A 20,685-nucleotide genomic window follows, 5' to 3' on the forward strand; every position below is an offset into this window, starting at 1 on the left:
TAAGGCCCGGTTCACATTAGCGGTTGTTTGCCAAACGGACCGGATGACCTGACCGGATCCGGACCGGATCCGGATCGGAACCGTACGGTTCTGATCCGGATCCGATCCGGATCTGGTCAGGTTGCATCAGGTGTCCATCAGGATGCGATCCGGATCCGTTTGGCAAAAGTACGTTAAAAACAAAAAAAATGTTGGGGTCTGGGAGGTCAGCAGAAGGGGGACCTGTGGAATCAGGCCCTCTGCTGTTTAGCACTCACCTCCACCTCCGACATGCTGCCAACATCTCCGGATCCGGCTGTGCTGCTCCACTCCAAAATGCTTGCCCATGTGTCCCCATCCAATATCGCCGCAACAATCCCCATAGGAAGTGGGGTAGAACATCCGGATTTCTCAGCCAGTGTGTTGTGCGCTCTCCGGTTCCCATTGGTTTGTATTGGCCGGATGGTGCAGTCCGGCTCCGCCCCGGATACGGCTGCCGGAGGAGCCGGATGAAAAAATAGCGCATGTTGGAACGGAGGCCGGAGTCCGGATCCGGCCCCGGCAGAACGGACGCATGTGAACGGACGCATAGGCTTTCATTGCTATGCCGTGCGTCCGTTCCGTCCGTTCTGCAAGCGGTGCGGCTCCGGCACGGCGATTCCGGAGGGCCACCGCAAGTGTGAACCGGGCCTAAGGCAGAGTTATTAAATGCGTTCTTTGCTTCTCTCTTCACAAGGGAAACATCACTGTTGCAAATTACAGATGCAGAGGAGTCTCAATCTTCCAACTGTAATATTAAATACTTAACGCAGGAAGGAGTGAAGGCAAGACTAAAAAAATTAAAAATAGACATGGCACCTGGCCTGGATGGCATGCACCCTCAGGTCCTAAGGGAATTAAGTTCAGTTATAGATAAACCCCTGTATCTTATCTTTTGTGACTCTCTTTCAACTGGCAGAATCCCAGTGGATTGGCGTACAGCCCATGTTTTCCCATTATTAAAGAAGGGCAAAAAATCAGATCCAGGAAATTATAGACCTGTAAGCTTAACATCAGTTGTATGCAAACTATTTGAGGGGTTACTAAGAGATACTATACATGACTTCATAGTAGAAAATAATCTTATTTCTCAGTATCAACATGGGTTTACCAAAGACAGGTCCTGTTTGACTAACAAGCTCAGCTTTTATGAGGTAGTGAACGTTAATGTGGATATTGGGAATGCTGTAGGTGTGATATACTTGAACTTTGCAAAGGCCTTTGACACTGTTGAGGATGCAAGGACTGGGGAAGAGTCTGTGTGCATGGATAGGGAACTGGCTAATGGACAGAAAACAAAGAGTTGTGGTCAATGGATCATACTCAAAATGGGTGACTGTTAGCAGTGGGGTCCCACAGGGGTCTGTACTGGGTCTAGTGCTCTTCAATTTATTTATTAATGACCTAGTAAATGCAGTAGAAAGCAATGTTGCTATTTTTTGCAGATGATACAAAATTGTGCAGAATCATCAACTCTCGGGAAGATAGGGACATATTGCAACAGGATCTGCATAGGATGGCTATATAGGCACATAAATGGCAGATGAAATTCAATGTTGAAAAATGTAAAGTCATGCATTTTGGTCGTACCAATGGCCTAGCACCATACAAAATAGATGGGATACAGTTGGGGACATCAAACTTGGAGAAGACTTAGGAGTACTCATGGACAACAAGTTAAATAATCGTACTCAATGCCAAGCCACTGCAGTTAAATCTAATAACATTTTGGGATGCATTAAAAGGGAAATAAAAACTCGAGATGCTAGCATAATATTGCCCCTGTTTAACTCTCTAGTACAGCCACATCTGGAATATGGAATTCAGTTCTGGTAACCACATTACGGGAAAGATATTGCAGCTTTGGAGCAGGTGCAGAGACGAGTAACAAAATTGATACGTGGGATAGAAGGTCTCACTTACCAAGAAAGGTTAAACTGGGTTTATTTAGTCTAGAAAAAAGATGCCTTAGAGGGGATCTAATTAACATGTATAAATACATCAGAGGGCAATATAAAAGCTTGGCGGATGAGCTTTTTGTCCCTAGGCCTTCTCAAAGGACTAGAGGACATGATCTGCGCATGGAGGAAAAACGTGTTAGCCATTTATTTAGGAAAGGGTTCTTTACAGTAAGAGTGATTAAGATGTGGAATGCATTGCCACAGGAAGTAGTTATGGCAAATTCTATACCTGCATTTAAAGGGGGCTTAGATGCTTTCCTTGCATTGAAAGACATCCATGGCTACAATTACTAGGTAATGCCCAATGATGTTGATCCAGGGATTTTATCTGATTGCCATCTGGAGTCAGGAAGGATTTTTTTCCCTTTTGGGGCTAATTGGACCATGCCTTTTAAGGGTTTTTCGCCTTCCTCTTGATCAACAGGGATATGTGAGGGAGCAGGCTGGTGTTGTACTTTGTTCCCTGGTTGAATTCGATGGACGTATGTCTTTTTTCAAGCCAAATAACCATGTAACTAAATAGTGCCTCCTGCGCACCGCCCCACCATACTCCGGGAGACACCCATGCCACCCGCCGCCCAAAAAAAAAGAAAACCCACTGGCTGACAAAAAGCAACCCCAAGTCAAGACCCACCGCGGGCGCCAAAAACCACAGGCAGCACCACACATACTTATTTGCACCTTCCAACTGACACACATCCATGCATACTTCATTCATTCAACTTTTCATGCAAACTTAGATCACAATCATATACGCACATACACTGCGCTACTCTTCGGTCTCCATCTTTTGGTTTTTCCTCTCTAGGGTTTCAGCGCCCTCCAAATTCCTCTCATAGCTATGAATTGATTTGAGACCATCTCATCCATATCCATCCCTGGGCCTCTTCCATTCTCATAAGTCATTCTGTAAAGACTGGGGCTTCAGGGCTTTTCCAATTTAATACTGTCATAGCTGGGCTGTCATGTGTCTTAGTAACAACTAAGTCTTAAGGTGGCCACACACCATACAATGTTTTAAATATCTGTTCAATTCAAGAACAGCAATCAATTTTTCTGACTAATTGTAATAATTCAAAAATCTGACAAATGTACCACATGCCGATGTTCAATTATTCCCCAATCATGAATAACATAATTGAAAGCTCAGAAAAAATTGATTGGAACTGGACATCAAGTAATTGAAAATCCATCACTGACCATACAATTCTTCATAAAGTTGGTCTGAAATGTCAAACATATCCAATCTCAAAAAAAAAAAAAAAAAAGGGGAAATCTGATCGGATTTATTGATCAAAAACAAAGAAAAGCTCTCTATTTTTTGGGACAACCGATCGTAATTATCAAATTGGCAAAAAATTGAATCTTTTAATTGTATGGTGTATGGCCACCTTTACAACGCTGCTTTGTTTCATGAAAAAAAAAAAGGAATCGAGAGTCCCAACAGCGCAATATGTTAATTCAATGAATGTGATAAATAATATATGAGCAGATATACTCACAAAGATGCGTTACCTCCGGTAACCACTAAGTAGGCAGGTGGGGAGATTAGACCTAACCCCACTTGATTTAAAAGATGTCACTCTCCGTAGAAGTGGAAAAAAAGGGGGTGAACCAAGGGTGAACTCACAAAATAGAATTTAAAAAAGTATCAAAAGCACTACAGCTGGTAAATCAAGTCCAAGTCCGTGCGGAGTGCGCTACCACAAGGTTAGGCAAACCTAATTGCATCAGTATAAAATTGTTTAAGCGCACATCCTGATATTATAAACAGTCCACATGTAGTGTCTTGATCCAGTGTGTCACCTCCACCATGGACACCCAACAGCATACAGACTCACCAGATGTAATAGCCACTGCTAGACTGACCAACCATGCACAAATCCAGGAGCCTTGGTGCTTCAGGATCCTGGTGTCACTTTAAGGATAACCCTTTAAATCACCTTCACTCCCCACTATTTCCTTGCATGTTACCTCAAAAGAAATCAGGATCCTGCAGCACCAAGGCTCCTGGATTTGTGCATGGTTGGCCAGTCTAGCAGTGGCCAATACATCTGGTGAGTCTGTATGCTGTTGGGTGTCCATGGTGGAGGCGACACACTGGATCAAGACACTGTACATGTGTCTAGTGTTTATAATATCAGGATGTGTGCTTAAAGAGACTCCGTAACAAAAATTGCATCCTGTTTTTTATCATCCTACATGTTTCAAAAGCTATTCTAATGTGTTCTAGCTTACTGCAGCACTTTCTACTATGACAGTCTCTGTAATAAATCAATGTATCTTTCCCCTGTCAGACTTGTCGGCCTGTGTCTGGAAGGCTGCCAAGTTCTTCAGTGTTGTGGTTCTGCTATGAACTCACCCTTTATGGCCCCTCTATGCACACTGCCTGTGTGTTATTTAGATAAGAGAGAAGAGAGAAGCTGCTCTAATCAGCTGGATAAATCGTCCTCTGAGCTGGCTGGGCTTTCACATACTGAGGAATTACAGACAAGGGCAAAGCTGTTTGCAAGAAGAAAAGAGCAGCCTGAAACTTCAGTGCATGGGGGAAAGAAACACACAAATGATCTCTTGAGATTCAAAAGGAATGCTGTATACAGCCTGCTTATGTATGGATGTATTTTCTATGTGTGGACATTACTGTACATCAACCTACTTCCTGTTTTGGTGGCCATTTTGTTTGTTTACAAACAAACTTTTTAAAACTGTTTTTAACCACTTTTAATGCGGCGAGGAGCGGCGAAATTGTGACAGAGGGTAATAGGAGATGTCCCCTAACGCACTGGTATGTTTACTTTTGAGCGATTTTAACAATACAGATTCTCTTTAAGCAATTCACAAAATAGAATGTTTAAACAGAGGCACCAGATAAGAATAAAAAGGTTAAAGACTGTTTAAAAAGAGAGGTAGTGGTGGAGTTACCTCCCACAAGTAGACTCAAGTCAGTTTTCATAAATATGCAACGTGTTTCACAGGCGATATCCCGCTTCATCAGGCAGTACAAGGAGTTTTTAGAAAGTCCAGACAGGTATGAGCACCTCCCATACTGGACTTTTTAAAAGCTCCTTATGCTGCCCGATGAAGCACGCTATCACCCGTGAAACTTGTTGCATATTTGTGGTGTTACCTTGAATAAAATAACTTTTCAGTGAAACATGACTCTTGAGCCTACTTGTGGGAGATAAGTTCACTTCTACCTCCCTTTTTAAAATGTTTTTAACTTTTTAACTCTAATCTGATGATTCTATTTAAACATTCTGCTTTGCTTTCTGATAACAAGGCAGTCAATGTGCTAAGGCAGCTGCTGGCATAAGAGCCTTGATGACAACATACAGTATTAGTTTACACTTAGGCCCAGTTTACACTTACTTAGTACGTGTTTTTTTTTCCTTCTCCATACCAGTGTATTGAGAAAAAGATTTCAGTTAAAACGCATTAAAACAGAAACTCCGACCAAGAATTGAACTTTATGCCAATCAGTAGCTGATACCCCCTTTTACATGAGAAATCTATTCCTTTTCATAAACAGACCATCGGGGGGCTCTGTATGACTGATACTGTGATGAAACCCCTCCCACAAAAAACTCTGAGGACCGTGGTACTACTGGCAGTTTCCTGTCTGTGAACCTTGTTGCATTGTGGGAAATAGCTGTTTACAGCTGTTTCCAACTGCCAAATAAAGCATGCAGCAGCTACATCACCTGCCAAAAACAGAAACTCCGACCAAGAATTGAACTTTATGCCAATCAGTAGCTGATACCCCCTTTTACATGAGAAATCTATTCCTTTTCATAAACAGACCATCGGGGGGCTCTGTATGACTGATACTGTGATGAAACCCCTCCCACAAAAAACTCTGAGGACCGTGGTACTACTGGCAGTTTCCTGTCTGTGAACCTTGTTGCATTGTGGGAAATAGCTGTTTACAGCTGTTTCCAACTGCCAAATAAAGCATGCAGCAGCTACATCACCTGCCAACAGTAAAAATGTCACCATGTAATAAATGTCAGAATGTAAATCAGGGATTTAAAAGTTTTTACAATGGGCAAACACTGACTATATCATTTATACATAATTATTGTAAAAACGAAGCACTTTTTTTTATTACATTATTTTCACTGGAGTTCCTCTTTAAGTGTGAAAGGTGCCATAGGAAAACATGGGTACTACTTTGAAAATCAGTTGTCCTTTCAGTTATAACTGAGAGCAACTGATTAAGTGTAAACGGGGCCTTAGTGGCTGGATAGTGTAATGGTTAAGGGCAGACAGAGAGAGGCACGTAGGGTGGCACTAGATGCTCTGGAAGGCAGCCCCAAGGGGGTAGCAGGGGTTATAGGCCGTGCCTCCGGAACAATCAAGTAACATAAGTAGCAAACGAGAGTAGATAGATATCCGGGCACCAGTCAGCACAAATGATGCATAAACTCCTTTTATTCCTTCCCCAAGATCCCCGACAGAAATTTGCAACGCCTAACAGCCGTTTCACAGAAAGATCTGCTTCTTCAGAGGCAACAAATATATTTGTTGCCTCTGAAGAAGCAGATCTTTCTGTGAAACGGCTGTTAGGCGTTGCAAATTTCTGTCGGGGATCTTGGGGAAGGAATAAAAGGAGTTTATGCATCATTTGTGCTGACTGGTGCCCGGATATCTATCTACTCTCGTTTGCTACTAATGGTTAAGGGCTCTGCCTCTGATACAGGTGACCTGGGTTCGAATCTCGTCCCTGCCTGTTCAGTAAGCCAGCGCCTATTCAGTAGGAGACCTTGGGCAAGTCTCCCTAACACTACGACTGCCTATAGAGCGCGTCCCAGTGGCTGCAGCTCTGGCACTTTGAGTCCGCCAGGAGAAAATCGCGATATAAATGTTCTGTGTTTGTTTGTTGTTTGTTAGAGCCCTTGAAGGAAAACTTATTTTCAAACTAATGTCCATGTTTCCCTATGGCCTCTTTTACACTATACACTGAAAGCTTTTTCTTAATGCACTGCTATAGAAAAAACGCGCACCAACGCGTACTAACGCACACCAACGCTTTAAGTGTAAAAGGACCCTAAAAGGGCCCTTTTACATTTAATCAGTTGCTCTCAGTTATAACTGAAGGAAAACGGATTTTCAAAGTAATGCCCATGTTTTCCTCTTGGCCTCTTTTACATTTAACGCATTTTAACTGAAATCTTCTTCCCAATGCACTGCTATGGAAAAAATGCGTACTAACGTGTACTAACGCACACTAACGCATACCAACTGATTAAAGGAATACTATCGATGTATGCATTTATTTTTAAATGCTGTATGTTGTAGCACACATTAGGGCAAGTACTAGGTGCAATTTTATTCCTCACACAGCTGTTCCTCTCAGCTGTAAAATCCTCCCTCAGTTTTGGCGTCAGTGTTGGATACAAAATGTATCTAATACTGACTGCTCCCAGAGGGCTATACCAAGTCTGCACAGGGGAGTTGCTATCAACTCCTCAGTTTATAGTTTAATTATCACCTTGCTGAAAGAATCTTGTTGATATGGTGGTAAGGGGTTAAAGATTCTAGCAATGTGTGTTTATTATCTTTGCTTCTCTTGACTGATAAAGATACTAATAATGCTAATTGTAAACAGTGATCTGCCCCTCTCAGCAGCTTGTAAAGTGGATGCAGCCTGGAGTGTATCACCTCAAGCAGATAGCCAGGCAAGCAGTCTGAGTGTAAACACAATAGCTAGTTATATTCCAGCAATATTACAGCTCATTTAGTTACCTGTTACCACCTCAGATCAGCCTATTTCTCCTCATGTCTGCTGCATGCTGTGAGTGACACAGTGAAATATATTTGTGAGCTGTGTGACAGAGTAACCAAGCAGCTCAGGGTGACCCAAACTACTATGAGCTGTGTGAGAAATGAATTTTTAAGCAGGGATAGCAAGAGAGAGACCTGGGTGAATAAATAAAGTGCCCCTAGCACTAGTGGTAATGTGTACACTAATATAGAGTATTAAAAAAAAAGTCGTTTCAATCGATAGTACTCCTTTAAGTGCAAATGGGGCCTTAGGAAGCTATGAAGATGGGAAATCCTACCGTGCTGCGTGATTTTACTCAACACAATTTGTGTTTGTCAGCTGTAAAAGATTTGAGTATGCAATAACATGCCTACATTTGGTCAAGATCTACAGGTTAGATGTCAAAAATGTGATGTCGTAATAGGTAAAGAATATGAATTAAGATTGACCATGTACATTGATACTGCAGACAGATAATGAGCATAAAATCCCACATTAGATAGTTCTAAAACACTATAAAATATCCATGAACTGACACATACTGACTAAGCAAAATTAAAAGTGTAACACATCGTTACAAAGGTGCATAAAAAAGTTATATTTAGAGGAAACTATTGTTCTGCAATTAAATCTATTTTTATCCATTTTGAAATCTTTTTTCTTATCCATACACATGATATACTGTTATTTAAATATCTATCATCTTTAAAAGAGCCCAAGTTCTTTTACAGCCAGTCCTAGTTGCCTATTATTTTATTCAAACTGTAGAAATTTAATGAAATGAAATCACACAGCTCCATCTAAAGGCTATTTCAAGGAAGTGCACTCAACTACCTGACAGGTTTATTTCCTCGGTTTATACAAACCAATACTTTCACCATAGTTTACAGCGAAGCACATTTGCTCAATGTCTATAATTTTAGAGAAAATACTGGCATTTTATTTGTAAACACATGCACTTTTTTTGCAGGTCCGTAATATAAACAGAAACAGAAAATATTTTAAAACAACTCTACAATACAATTGTTTCATGTGATAAGCTTAAAGGATACCACAGCTGAAAATAAGATTGCGGCAGTGTGTGGGGGATTACAAATAAATACCTTTAGCTCCTCCTGCCCCCCTCTGTCTGCCGCCGTTCCTCTAATATTCCTCCCGGTATCTGGCGACTCTCTTGACCCCTCACCCGGACATACTGCGCCCTGTGTGCGCAGTATGTCCTCACCTCTTCACTTCTGGCCGGCGCATAGCGATCGGGCTCAGAAGCACGCTGATCCCTCTGCCTCCTCTGAGCTGCGTGTGCGTTCCATTACACCAAGCGTCACATGCTAATCATGTGACGCTTAGTGTAGTGGAACGCACATGCAGCCCATAGGAGGCAGAGGGATCAGCGTGCTTCTGAGCTACTCGCTATGCGCCGGCCAGAAAAGCAGAGGGGAGAACATACTGCGCACACAGGGCGCAGTATGTCCGGGTGGGGGGGTCAAGAGAGTCGCCGGACACCGGGAGGAATATTAGAGGAACGGCGGCAGACGGAGGGGGGCAGGAGGAGCTAAAGGTATTTACTTGTAATCCCCCACACACTGCCGCAATCTTATTTTCAGCTGTGGTATCCTTTAAAGGGACTCCGAGCTCATAAAAAAAATGAAAGTTGTACTCACCTGGGGCTTTCTCCAGCCCAGTGCTGGTCGGGAGGTCCCTCAACGGCGTCCTGGCTCTTCTCCTTCTCCCCGCTCCGGAATGGCTGACAGGCCGCAGCCCGGGCGACACTCAGCAGAGTGTCGGGCTGCTCCTTCCGCATATGACGCGGATTACGTCACACGCCGGCCGCCTCGCGTCATCACGGCGGCCGGCGTGGCAGTACGGCGCATGCGCGCTTTAATCGCGCATGCGCAGTACTTTCACGCCGGCCGCCGTGATGACGCGAGGCGGCCGGCGTGTGACGTAATCCGCGTCATATGCGGAAGGAGCAGCCTGACACTCTACTGAGTGTCGCCCGGGCTGCGGCCTGTCAGCCATTTCGGAGCGGGGAGAAGGAGAACAGCCAGGACGCCGTCGTGGGACCTCCCGACCAGCACTGGGCTGGAGAAAGCCCCAGGTGAGTACAACTTTCATTTTTTTTATGAGCTCGGAGTCACTTTAAGCAAAAACATTTTTCCTAGTATGTCATAATATGTTAATATCAACAGCCACCCGAGAAAGGTATATGGAAAAGATTAATTGTACTTTTACCTTCTTTTTTCAACCAACAAAACAATGAATTGAAATTCCACAGTATAAACTTTACCATTAGCACAAATAGCAAGTATACTTTCAGTGTTCTCCCCAGGGCTAATTAGGTGGGCGGGCCGCCCGGCTGATTTAAAGCCCCGCCCACCTGTTGGCATGTGCTCGCCTGGGGCTTCTAGTAAACTTCACATAGGAGCGCTCCATTGCCTGGTTTCAATCAGCGCCAGCCTCGCACAATAGCAAAGGCTGACGCTGTACACTGCAGGAGCGCTCCTCTGCCTGTCAGCTCAAGTGTTCTGGTGAGACAGGGAGGGATTGGCTGGGCGGGTTGTAAGGGGCGGGACTCCTGCTCCGATTCTCCGAGTAATGGAATCTAATTTATAAAGGTGCCCACTGCCTCTCACTCTCGTCAATGAAAACAGAGAGAGCAGGAAAGCAAAAAAAAAAAAAAAAACAAAAAAAAACCCCACACAGCAGCAGCAGCTTCCAGGAGTGAGATGAGAGGCACGTGGGTCTCCGGGACAGCCTCAGAGTGGCTCACATAGTCTTTCCTTCTCCTCCAGACTGCAGGTAAACAACAGTAGTTGAAAACGCGTTTAATCCGGCTGGGGGGAGACACGGAGATCAGGAGAAGTGATGCCCCTTCACACCTCTGCATGTTTATTTATTTTCTTTGGGGGCAGAGGAGACACAGCCATGCAGAGCATGTTTAATGACAGGCTGTCTGTAAAAAGGCAGCCCCCTGTGCACTTGTCTCCTGCTGTGTGTGTTTCTCGCTGGCCCCAGCTTTGTATCCTGTCTGTAGTGCTGCCCCTCCCCCTGCACACTGGGGAAACTTAGTGGAGCTGAACTCTTGCACAGGACAGAAGGAAAACAGAGAAATGCACCCTGTATTTAGACAGTTTAGCCTGTCTAATTTGATCTCTTTCTGTGTCACATGACTGCAGATAAAGGGAGGGGGGACACCAAGAGCCCAATAGTGTGATATTGTATAGATGATAATTAATAATGAGTAATATAACAATTTAATACTCACAAACCAGGGTTACCATTAGGCAACCACTGTGAAGGCAGGTGGGGAGATTAACCTGACCCCACTCAGGATTAAAAGTCGCTCTCTGTAGATGGGAAGAAGATGGGTACAACCCTCCACCAAGGGTGGACTTAGCAATATGTAGAAGCTTTCCAGAGGCGCCAATAGAATAAAAGTCACTTAAACGAGCTTAAAACCGATGGGGCAGTGGTGGGCCTATCCCATCCATGCGGACAAAGCAAACAAAGGAAGGACTGTGACATCAACAGTCAAACAACAATTTATTTATACTCCACAGTAAAAATAGGCAACGCGTTTCACGGGCTCAATCCCGCTTCATCAGGCCAATGAAAAAGGAGCATACAGCTTAACAGCATCAAAACCACACTGAGGCGCTCAGTGTGGTTTTGATGCTGTTAAGCTGTATGCTCCTTTTTCATTGGCCTGATGAAGCGGGATTGAGCCCGTGAAACGCGTTGCCTATTTTTACTGTGGAGTATAAATAAATTGTTGTTTGACTGTTGATGTCACAGTCCTTCCTTTGTTTGCTTTGTCCGCATGGATGGGATAGGCCCACCACTGCCCCATCGGTTTTAAGCTCGTTTAAGTGACTTTTATTCTATTGGCGCCTCTGGAAAGCTTCTACATATGACTGCAGATAAGCTCATTTAAAAAGCACTGAATGTTAACATGTCTGCTTCCAAGAAAGCAGGAAGTGGACACACTGCAGATTTATTGCAGCATTTGTATCAGCTGTAACAAAGAAATGTTTTTCTTTAAAGGACAACTGAAGCGAAACGGATATGGAAGCTGCCATAATTATTTACTTATGAGCAATGCCAGTTGCCTGGCTGTCCTGCTGATCCCCTGCCTCTAATAATTTTACCCTAGCCTCTGAACAAGCATGCAGCATATCCGATGTTTCTGACCATATTCTCAGATCTGACAAGATTAGCTGCATGCTTGATTCTGGTGTGATTCAGACACTACTGCAGCCAAATAGATCAACAGGGCTGCTAGGCAATTGGTATTGTTTAAGAAGAAATAAATATGGCAGTCTCCATATTCTTCTCACTACAGTTGTCCTTTAAAGGTTATGCTGTTGTGCATCTTTTAGAGCAGAGAGGAAGTTCTCTGTTCAGGTCTGCTTAAAAAGGGACCTGAGCACCTTAATCTGAAACAATCTGCTAAGTACACACAATGCAATTTTCTGACAGATCTACTGTCAGATCGATTATTCCCAACATGTCCAATCTGATTTCTGCACGATTTCCTATTGAAGTGAACAGAAAATCGGAAATCAGATCAGACATGTTGAAAATTGTTGATCTGACAGTAAATCTGTCCAGAAATTGCATTGTGTTCTTAGCAGGTCCATCGGCTTGTCTCCTCATCCTCTTTTTATTCTGTAAGCAGGGTTGCATTCCCCCCTCGCACGCCACCCGGCTACTTTTTCATGCAACCCGGCTCGAAAAAATTTCTGGGGAGAACACTGACTTTAATACCAGTGAGCAGCTTGTTTTATGGTTAACTAAATCCAGGAAAGAAAAACAAAGCAAAAAACCAGAACATCCTTACATGCAGTAGTCCATTGATCGTCAGCACCCAAGATCTTTAATATTGATGCACGCATATATACACATCTGCTGGAATGCACTAATGGGCACCTTTAGCATCAGTAAATGCCATAGATTGTACTGTATATCATACCCCCTGGGGCATTGAGCTTCCAGAATCCCTATTTGATGTTCAGAACGAATGGGGTGCCAATATAAAACTGGGCATGGAAACCATGTGAAAACTGTAAATACTTATACAAGTATGAAGCTGGTGGACCTGTCTTAGCTCAGTTAATTGCATACTCATTCCTCTTGACTTATTTTGGTAACCCCAGTTTCTATTATATTCCATTTCTAGTTGGTACAGCTGTGGGAACTTCGTATTCTCTCTATCATAGGGTACTAGTCAATGACATTTCACATTTTGTCTATTATAAGGTTATTTCAGTTTTCCCTACAGTTCTTAATTTTGGGTTATTAACTAGGAAACAAAAGTACCTTATTTTGCTGCACAATTACCTTTGTTAACCAATTGTTTTTAGAGCTTGTAACTGAACTAAGGGAATTTTTCTCTGCACTGGAGAAAAAAACAAACAAACAATCTGTGTACATTCACTGATTTTGGTGTGTGGTTGACCAATAGATTCAATTTTTTAACAATTCAAATTTTGCAGGTTCCATTGATGCAAACCAACTATTATCTGCCAAAGAATAAAGAAATGCTGGATTAAACAGGATGAAAAATTTCAGTTTACTGCATTTCAGTTATATTTTGATTAATTCAGTGTTTCTGAACATGCGCATCATCAGGTTGGTAGAAGGGAAAAGAGAGTTGGCATTATGACTCCCTTCCTGAAGAGCTTGATAGCACAAATCTATCAAATATCGGCACCAGTGTTTGGAGCAATGGTATATTTTTATTGCCTCTATTTTCTTTCGAAATAAGTAAAATAGAAATAAATCTAATCAATCAACGTATGGCTACTATACATTTTCCTATCCAGGCAATTCTAGTTTGTTAGCAGTTCAATTTACAGTGCTGAATAAATGTTGAATTATTAATTTATTATTAATTTAATTATTAATTAATTATAATATATACAAAAAAAATCTAATGAAGCATGCAGGGCAACTTTGTGTATTTTTCAACTGATAAACCTAAAAAAAATTAATGCAGCTATAGGAGACTTGATAGCTTTATAGTGAAGTCCAAAAATAAGCTGATAATTGCCAGATAACATCTTTAACAAAACCAAATTACAATACAAAATCATTTATATATGTATAATTATTTGTAATTTCCATACTTAGCATGTATAATTCCTCTTTTCAGTATCATAACATTATACATCTTTTTTTTTTTACCATTATTCCACTACGTTTATCTGTATGGTACTTAAAGAAACACTGAAGTCTCCTAAAATACAGCTTTTTATTGTAAAAAGCTGTTCAACATTATTGCCCTAACTAAAACGCTGCATCCCGCGGCTGAAATCTAACTAAATCTCTCCAAACTCCCCTTGCAAAATCCACAACTTTCTTGGTAGTGGATTTTGCTGCCCTGTGCGCTTCCGTGAGAGGCAGAGCTTTCAGCTGCAGCTCTGCCTCTACATGCATCTATCAGCGCGTATCTCCGCCTCTCCCCCGCTCCTCTCAGTGAAGGAAGACTGAGAGGGGCGGGCGGAGATAAGTGCTGATAGATGCGTGTAAAGGCAGAGCTGCAGCTGAAAGCTCTGCCTCTCATGGAAGCGGTCCCCGCAGTGCGCCTCGGGGAGTTTGGGGGGTTTTAGTTAGATTTCAGCCGCAAGGATGCAGCGTTTTAGTTAGGACAATAATGTTGAACTGCTTGTTGCAATAAAAAAAGCTGCATTTTAGGAGACTTCAGAGTCTCTTTAACATTGTACAAGGAATTTTTTTACCTAGTTCCTGAAGAAACACCACCACTGGCCCCAGTCCATGTTGGGATTCCAGAGGAAGCGGCATGACAACGTTGGCGAGAGGCTTTCAAGACTCGTAGGGCATCCTGAGCCACTCTACTTGCTTCTTGTTCAACTAGCACATAGTCGGGATTTGAGGCATCCATGATAACATCATGTTTCATAACACTATGAACACCTGAGGAAAATATACAACATTAAACTTTTTAGTAATTAGCTTTAGACATAATGACGACAGGACAAAATGAAGACGGGAAAAAAAAGTTTCTATGTCCCCTTTGTCTCCTGCAGTATGTAAAGGACTCTCTACAACCCAGACACAAACAGAGCAAAGAAAAAAAACAAACATAAAAAAAAGAACAAAAAAAGCCAACATGAAATCTTCACCTCTCTAATATATCTAAAAGTAAAAAAAATACGTTTTGGCCAGCATGCCACTTTAACAGTTTTCAACTTTATTTAACTTGGTCTTGTTCATAAGAATATTTTATTCTAGTAAATACTGACAACGTGTAGAAGGCATCACATACCAGATTTTTTAAACAGTTTTGCCAGAACATAGTCATCACTTGACTTGTGACATTCCTCTTCTTCCTCCTTCTCCTCCTTCTTGAATGCCTTCTGCTTTACTAAGTGGGGTATCCTTTCTCCTTCATACTTTGCATCTTTAACTCTTTTCTCTTTACCATGGTGCTTAGTCTTAGCTTTGTGCTTCCGATGACTTTCTGGGGTTGTAAGTAAGCTTTGCTCTTTGGCAACTCGTAAGCTACAACCAACATCTGTTTCAGAAGAAGAGGTCATTGGTAAGCAATCCTGTTGAGAAGTCTGTGGGCAAACTGACAGTGTGCCATTGGAAATCGATCTCTGTTTGAATCCTGAGGACTGATCATCTTTAACGGTATCACCTGAATTCACTTGAGGTATACCATTTACATTTGTTCTTGAGTATTTTTTGGGTGTTCTCGAAATCTTAACATCAGATCCAGTACCTGCAAAGGACAAGACATTTGAATACTAAACTTGCATATCCAACATAAACAAACATGGTGCCTGCACTAAAAGTGTACCCAAGGTTGCACGGTTGGGGCAGACGGGACGCAGAGGCTTGTTCCCTGCTGAATGACATGCCTCTGCCCCCCCCTCCCACTGCTACACTGTCACCCCTAGAAAATGTTCTTTTTCATTTTTGTGCCCATTGTGGCTCACGTAGTCTTCATCTTCTACAATACTTTCTGGATGCACTGTATATAGTAGAAATGGGCAACATTTTTTGAGGATATAGCTACAGTATGTAACCAAGAAATGTTTATAATTTGATATTATGTGTTACATTTTAGATGCATACAACAATTTTGGAGGTCTGAGACTTGGGGCTGGGTTACAGTGCATGCACTGCATCAAGGGCTGTGAAGTAGTTACAAAAAGATTCCCTAACTCCGACTCCTCAGTTTATGATACCACTGACTCCTCTAATTTACATACAACAACATGAATGCGCTGACACGTCGCCTGTATAATGAGATTCACTGGAGCTCCATATCAGGTGGGTTCTAGCATATAGCCCTACCTTCTAGCAGAAAAAAAGGCCTCTGCTTTTTCTATATCTGATAAACTAGCCCTTGGTAAGAGTACATGTAGAGGGTTCAGGCTGGACAAAAGAACACTGATCAAGCCCTCAGCAATCTAACTGGGGGGACATCTAAGAGAATGAGGGGCTTTTTTCTCTATCAGACATTCTTCATGCATGATCTGAATCAGGTTTGCGAGTGATATACAACACCTGTGTGTGCAATGCGAACCACATTCTCTGTGGATTCACAACAGCTCTGCAGGAAATGCATAGGCAGAGCACAGTACTACTATTGTATAATTTCATTTGTAGTCCCAGACCCCAAATTTAATAATATTTCAAATTAATTGATTTCATAAGCAAAGGGAGTTTGAAAATCATGTACATTTGCTACTGGAACTGACAATAGTTACATGTGCCAATTTAACACTCAAATGAACTTGTTTAAACAAATTACTGCTCATATAAAATTATTACGCTTTTGTAATGTACTAAGAAAAAGAAATGTATTATAATTATACTGTATATGAATGTCGGTTTGCATAATAACTCCGCTGAATTTTGCAAAAGTGAATAGGGAAGGTCAATGTCAACCTTAAATTCATGATACAGTGGCTCTTTAAGGACAGCACTCAATCACAAGAGACTGGTGTGAATGATAGGTATCATCCAGAATAACAGAAGAAAAGCATTGCCCACACAGATGTGTAGCTGAGGGTGAGTTAGCATGCGTCTCTAAGGGCACACCAGAGCGGTTAGCATGTGTCTCTAAGGGCACACCAGAGCGGTTCTGGAGCGTTTTTTAAAACGCTTGCAGGGGGAAAACCGCTTGGCTAATGAAAGTGAATGGGTTTGGTGCATACCAGAGCGGTTCATTTTTTCCACAAACGCAAATTTGGGGGCTGCAGCATTTTTTAGATTTCTGAGGCGTTTCTGCCTCAATGTTAAAGTATAGGAAAGTGGAAAACCGCTCTGAAAAACGCTAGATCAGAGCGGTTTTCCAGGCGTTTTTGTTACAGAAGCTGTTCAGTATCAGCTTTACTATAACAATATTTGAAATGTTCTACACAAAAACGCTCACAAAAACGCTAGGCATGTTTAGAAAACATCCCTAGAATCGCTCTGAAATCTGCTTCAAAGACCTCTAGCGTTTTGCAGATCTGCTAGAGGTTTTTGGTGTGCACTGGGCCAATCACTGATGCGAAAACACAACCAAAGCCCTCAAGCTGGCTAAGGGGATCATGGGATGCAATTTTTTTGCCGACCATCCACATAAATTTGCGGGCAACCTATTTATTTCAATGTGCTGCATTTCCCTGTACAAATTAACATGGGGAAAAGCTGCAAATCACCGTAGTGAAAAACAAGCCCCAAGGCATGTATGAGTACTTATAATGTCTAGAGTGGGCTAATTAAAGAAACAAAATACAGCCTCATAATGAATCACATTAAAAGTACAAACTGCATACATTTCCTCTGAGGCTATGGCTATGCCTCAGAGGAAGCGCCTTGTGCGAAACGGCTGTCAGTCACTCTTTCCTCCCCCGCACCACCAACCAGTTTTTGCGCCACAACAATATGTGCCTTTTAGTTTGCAATTTGTACAAGTCTATGCACTGAAGCACTTTGAATAACGCAATGGACCCAGTAGTGCCGACTTCTGTTCTTTCTTTGTTTCGACTGCCATTGGTCAGAGCACACCAATGAGACCGGACGTTGTGGCTCTTTGAGCCTACCCCCCACCGCATCTCTGACCAGAAGTGCCCTGTCCTGCCTTCTCTTGCAAACTTACACAAATTAATATTTGTCATGTATTATTGGTACCTGCAAATATTGCACTGGTCTCTGTTCCCTGGCTTGTATCTGGACTGCTTAAGGTAAACAACTCATAGAGGTCATTAGATTTGAAGAAGCGTCGCTGCTTTGGGTCTTTCAAAACTCGGTTAGTCAAGAACTGTTTAAAGATTTGCCTACAGACAAAGATAGAAAGATGTCACTTGGAAGATATCAACATTAATAATCTGAACTGTATGCAGAAAAAATACAATTTACACATACACTTATTCAAACTTCACAGAGGTAAAGCGTGAATGTTGGGTTCTCACAACAAATAAAGGAAATGTCTATACATTTAACCCACTTATAAAGTTGTGTTTGGAAAATCTACATTTGTGGGAAATAACAGCGGTTTCCAACGGACAAAAAAAGCAGCATCTCCTTCCACAGACGTCACCTGCCAGCAGTTAAGATGTCACCATAAGATAAATTGCAGAATATAAATCAGGGAAAGGAAAGATTTTATTACTGGGTAAACACTGACTAAATAATTTATAAATAATTATTGTAAAAATTAAGCACTTTTTTTCATTGTGTTATTTTACTGCACTTCCTCTTTAAGAACTCCCCATCCTCCCTCCTCTCTCCCCGTGTGCCATGCATGGATGCAGAGTGTGAAAGCATCGGTGCGGATATACCTTATCTAGTCCACCGCTGGGCTCTGTGTCCTCCGATCTCATCTTCCATATGCCGTTGAGCGCACAATAGCATCACCAAGGAGTCCGACTCCCAGTGTCACTTGACATCAGAAGGCACGTAACAACAGTAGCCAGACTTAGTGGTGACGCTATTGCACGCTCAGCGTCATATGGTAGAGGGGATCGGAGGACACAGAGCCCAGTGGTGGACTAGTTAAGGTATGTCCGCTATGCTGCTTTACCCTCTGCCTCCAGAGTGGGGAGGGAGGAGGCTTGAATGAGCTTACAGGAGAGAAAGGCCCCCTGATCCCCAGCTATAAGTTAGGGAATGTAGGTATGACTTGAGTATAAGGTGACTTGTATAAAGTCAAAAAGGGGTGTGTGGTGTGGCACTTCCCACAAAATTACTATGTGAGCTGAATGGTATACACAGGTAAATCCCTTTATGCAGTCCTGCAACATCCACCGTTTGTAACAAAGTTTGCCTTCAGACGTGTGCTCCGCACAAAAACATATACAGGAAACTGACAATTGTTATCGGTAAAAAAAGGGAAAAGCAAAATGTCCGTGCACCTTCCGTCTTGAAAAACAATTTGTATTTGCAAAAGATAGTGGCAATTCACATTTTCAGTACAAACTTTTCTTGATATGACATTATTCAATCAATCATAATTGTGGAATGAACGCTGGGTGTAGCTTACGTGTCCCCCGGCGTGGAGCAGGTTGTGCAGTGGGGAGGTGGGTGTCAGGCACTAGGTGGGAGAGCGACGGACGTTTCGCGTCTGGATGACGCTTGGTCACGCTGCGTTCCACTGAGTATAAGGTGACCTGTAAGTTTTGCCTTAATGAGTCAGACCTAAATTTCTCGACTTAAAGTTGAGGATATATGGAAAGTAACCAATGAGGAAGGAGAAGAGCTTTTTATTTTAATCACCTGATGATTCCTTTAAATATTTGTACCTTTTACTCTACCTGTACAATACAGTATTTTTCGGTATAAAAAAAAATCCTTCCATCACGTTTTTTTAAAAAGAAAAATACAGAATGGCCTAACACGGAAAGGGGAGGTTTAATTGCCACACCTGTGGTATATCTTTTCCTCTATAGTCCCTGCAGTGAGAAGTCTATACACAGTGACTTGTTTCTTTTGGCCAATTCTCCATGCCCTTTCTCGAGCCTAAAAGAAGAAATGGGAGGAAAAAAAAAAAAAAAAATGATATCTCTAATAAGGGGCTAACTTCATATGCACCACTTTAGAATAACTACAATAAGTAAGTACATTAAAGGGACCCTTAAGTCAAACAAAAAAATGAGTTTTACTCACCTAGGGCTTCCAATAGCCCCCTGCAGCTGTCCGGTGCCCTCGCCGTCTCCCTCTGATCCTCCTGGCCCCGCCAGCAGCCACTTCCTGTTTCGGTGACAGGAGCTGACAGGCTGGGGATGCGAGTGATTCTTCGCGTTCCCAGACACATTCGCATCCTCTATGCTGCTATATGGTATATGATATATGCTATAGCAGCATAGATGGCGCTATTGTGGCCAGGAACGCGAAGAATCACTCGCGTCCCCAGCCTGTCAGCTCCTGTCACCGAAACAGGAAGTGGCTGCCGGCGGGGCCAGGAGTATCGGAGGGAGACGGCGAGGGCACCAGACAGCTGCAAAGGGCTATTGGAAGCCCCAGGTGAGTAAAACTCATTTTTTTTTATTTTGACTTAAGTGTCCCTTTAACAACATACATACAAAACAACTACAATCTACGACACAGGGCAAGAAGAGGACCCTACCCAATCAAGCTTCCAATTAAAGTAAAAATTGGAGGACATGCATTCATTACTAACATAAAATATAAAGATTTAAAAACAAAGTGTTCATCTTTAGATAATTAAACTGACGCTATGCGACCTAAAAATTGTTAATTGTCCATAAGCCTGCCTTCAAAGCTACCTAAAAAATTAAAATCAGTGCCTGCAAACCCAAACGGACAGGGAGTTGAAGATATTCAATCCATCAAGATCTCATTCCAGCATCTCTAAATTGCAACAAAGGTCAGGTAATGAAATCACTGAGGAGGGTGCCTGTATTTCCACACCATGGAACTGCAGAAACTTGAGTATTACTAGAGATACTGATTTCTTTTTAA

General features: G+C 42.3%; 1 protein-coding gene across 1 annotated transcript in view; it reads right to left on the bottom strand.

Moving 5' to 3' along the window:
• The window catches only part of ERCC6 (ERCC excision repair 6, chromatin remodeling factor), a 103,400-nt gene that overhangs the window by 17,792 nt on the left and 64,923 nt on the right, over positions 1-20,685 (bottom strand). The window contains exons 16-19 of the mRNA XM_068255304.1: positions 19,628-19,722; positions 17,896-18,041; positions 15,032-15,490; positions 14,484-14,679 (exon numbers count right to left, since the gene is read on the bottom strand). Coding sequence (XP_068111405.1) covers positions 14,484-14,679; positions 15,032-15,490; positions 17,896-18,041; positions 19,628-19,722 — 896 coding nt within the window. The remainder of the gene's footprint in view (positions 1-14,483; positions 14,680-15,031; positions 15,491-17,895; positions 18,042-19,627; positions 19,723-20,685) is intronic.

Source organism: Hyperolius riggenbachi, chromosome 10 (genome assembly GCF_040937935.1).
Source record: "Hyperolius riggenbachi isolate aHypRig1 chromosome 10, aHypRig1.pri, whole genome shotgun sequence".
Lineage (NCBI taxonomy): Eukaryota > Metazoa > Chordata > Amphibia > Anura > Hyperoliidae > Hyperolius > Hyperolius riggenbachi.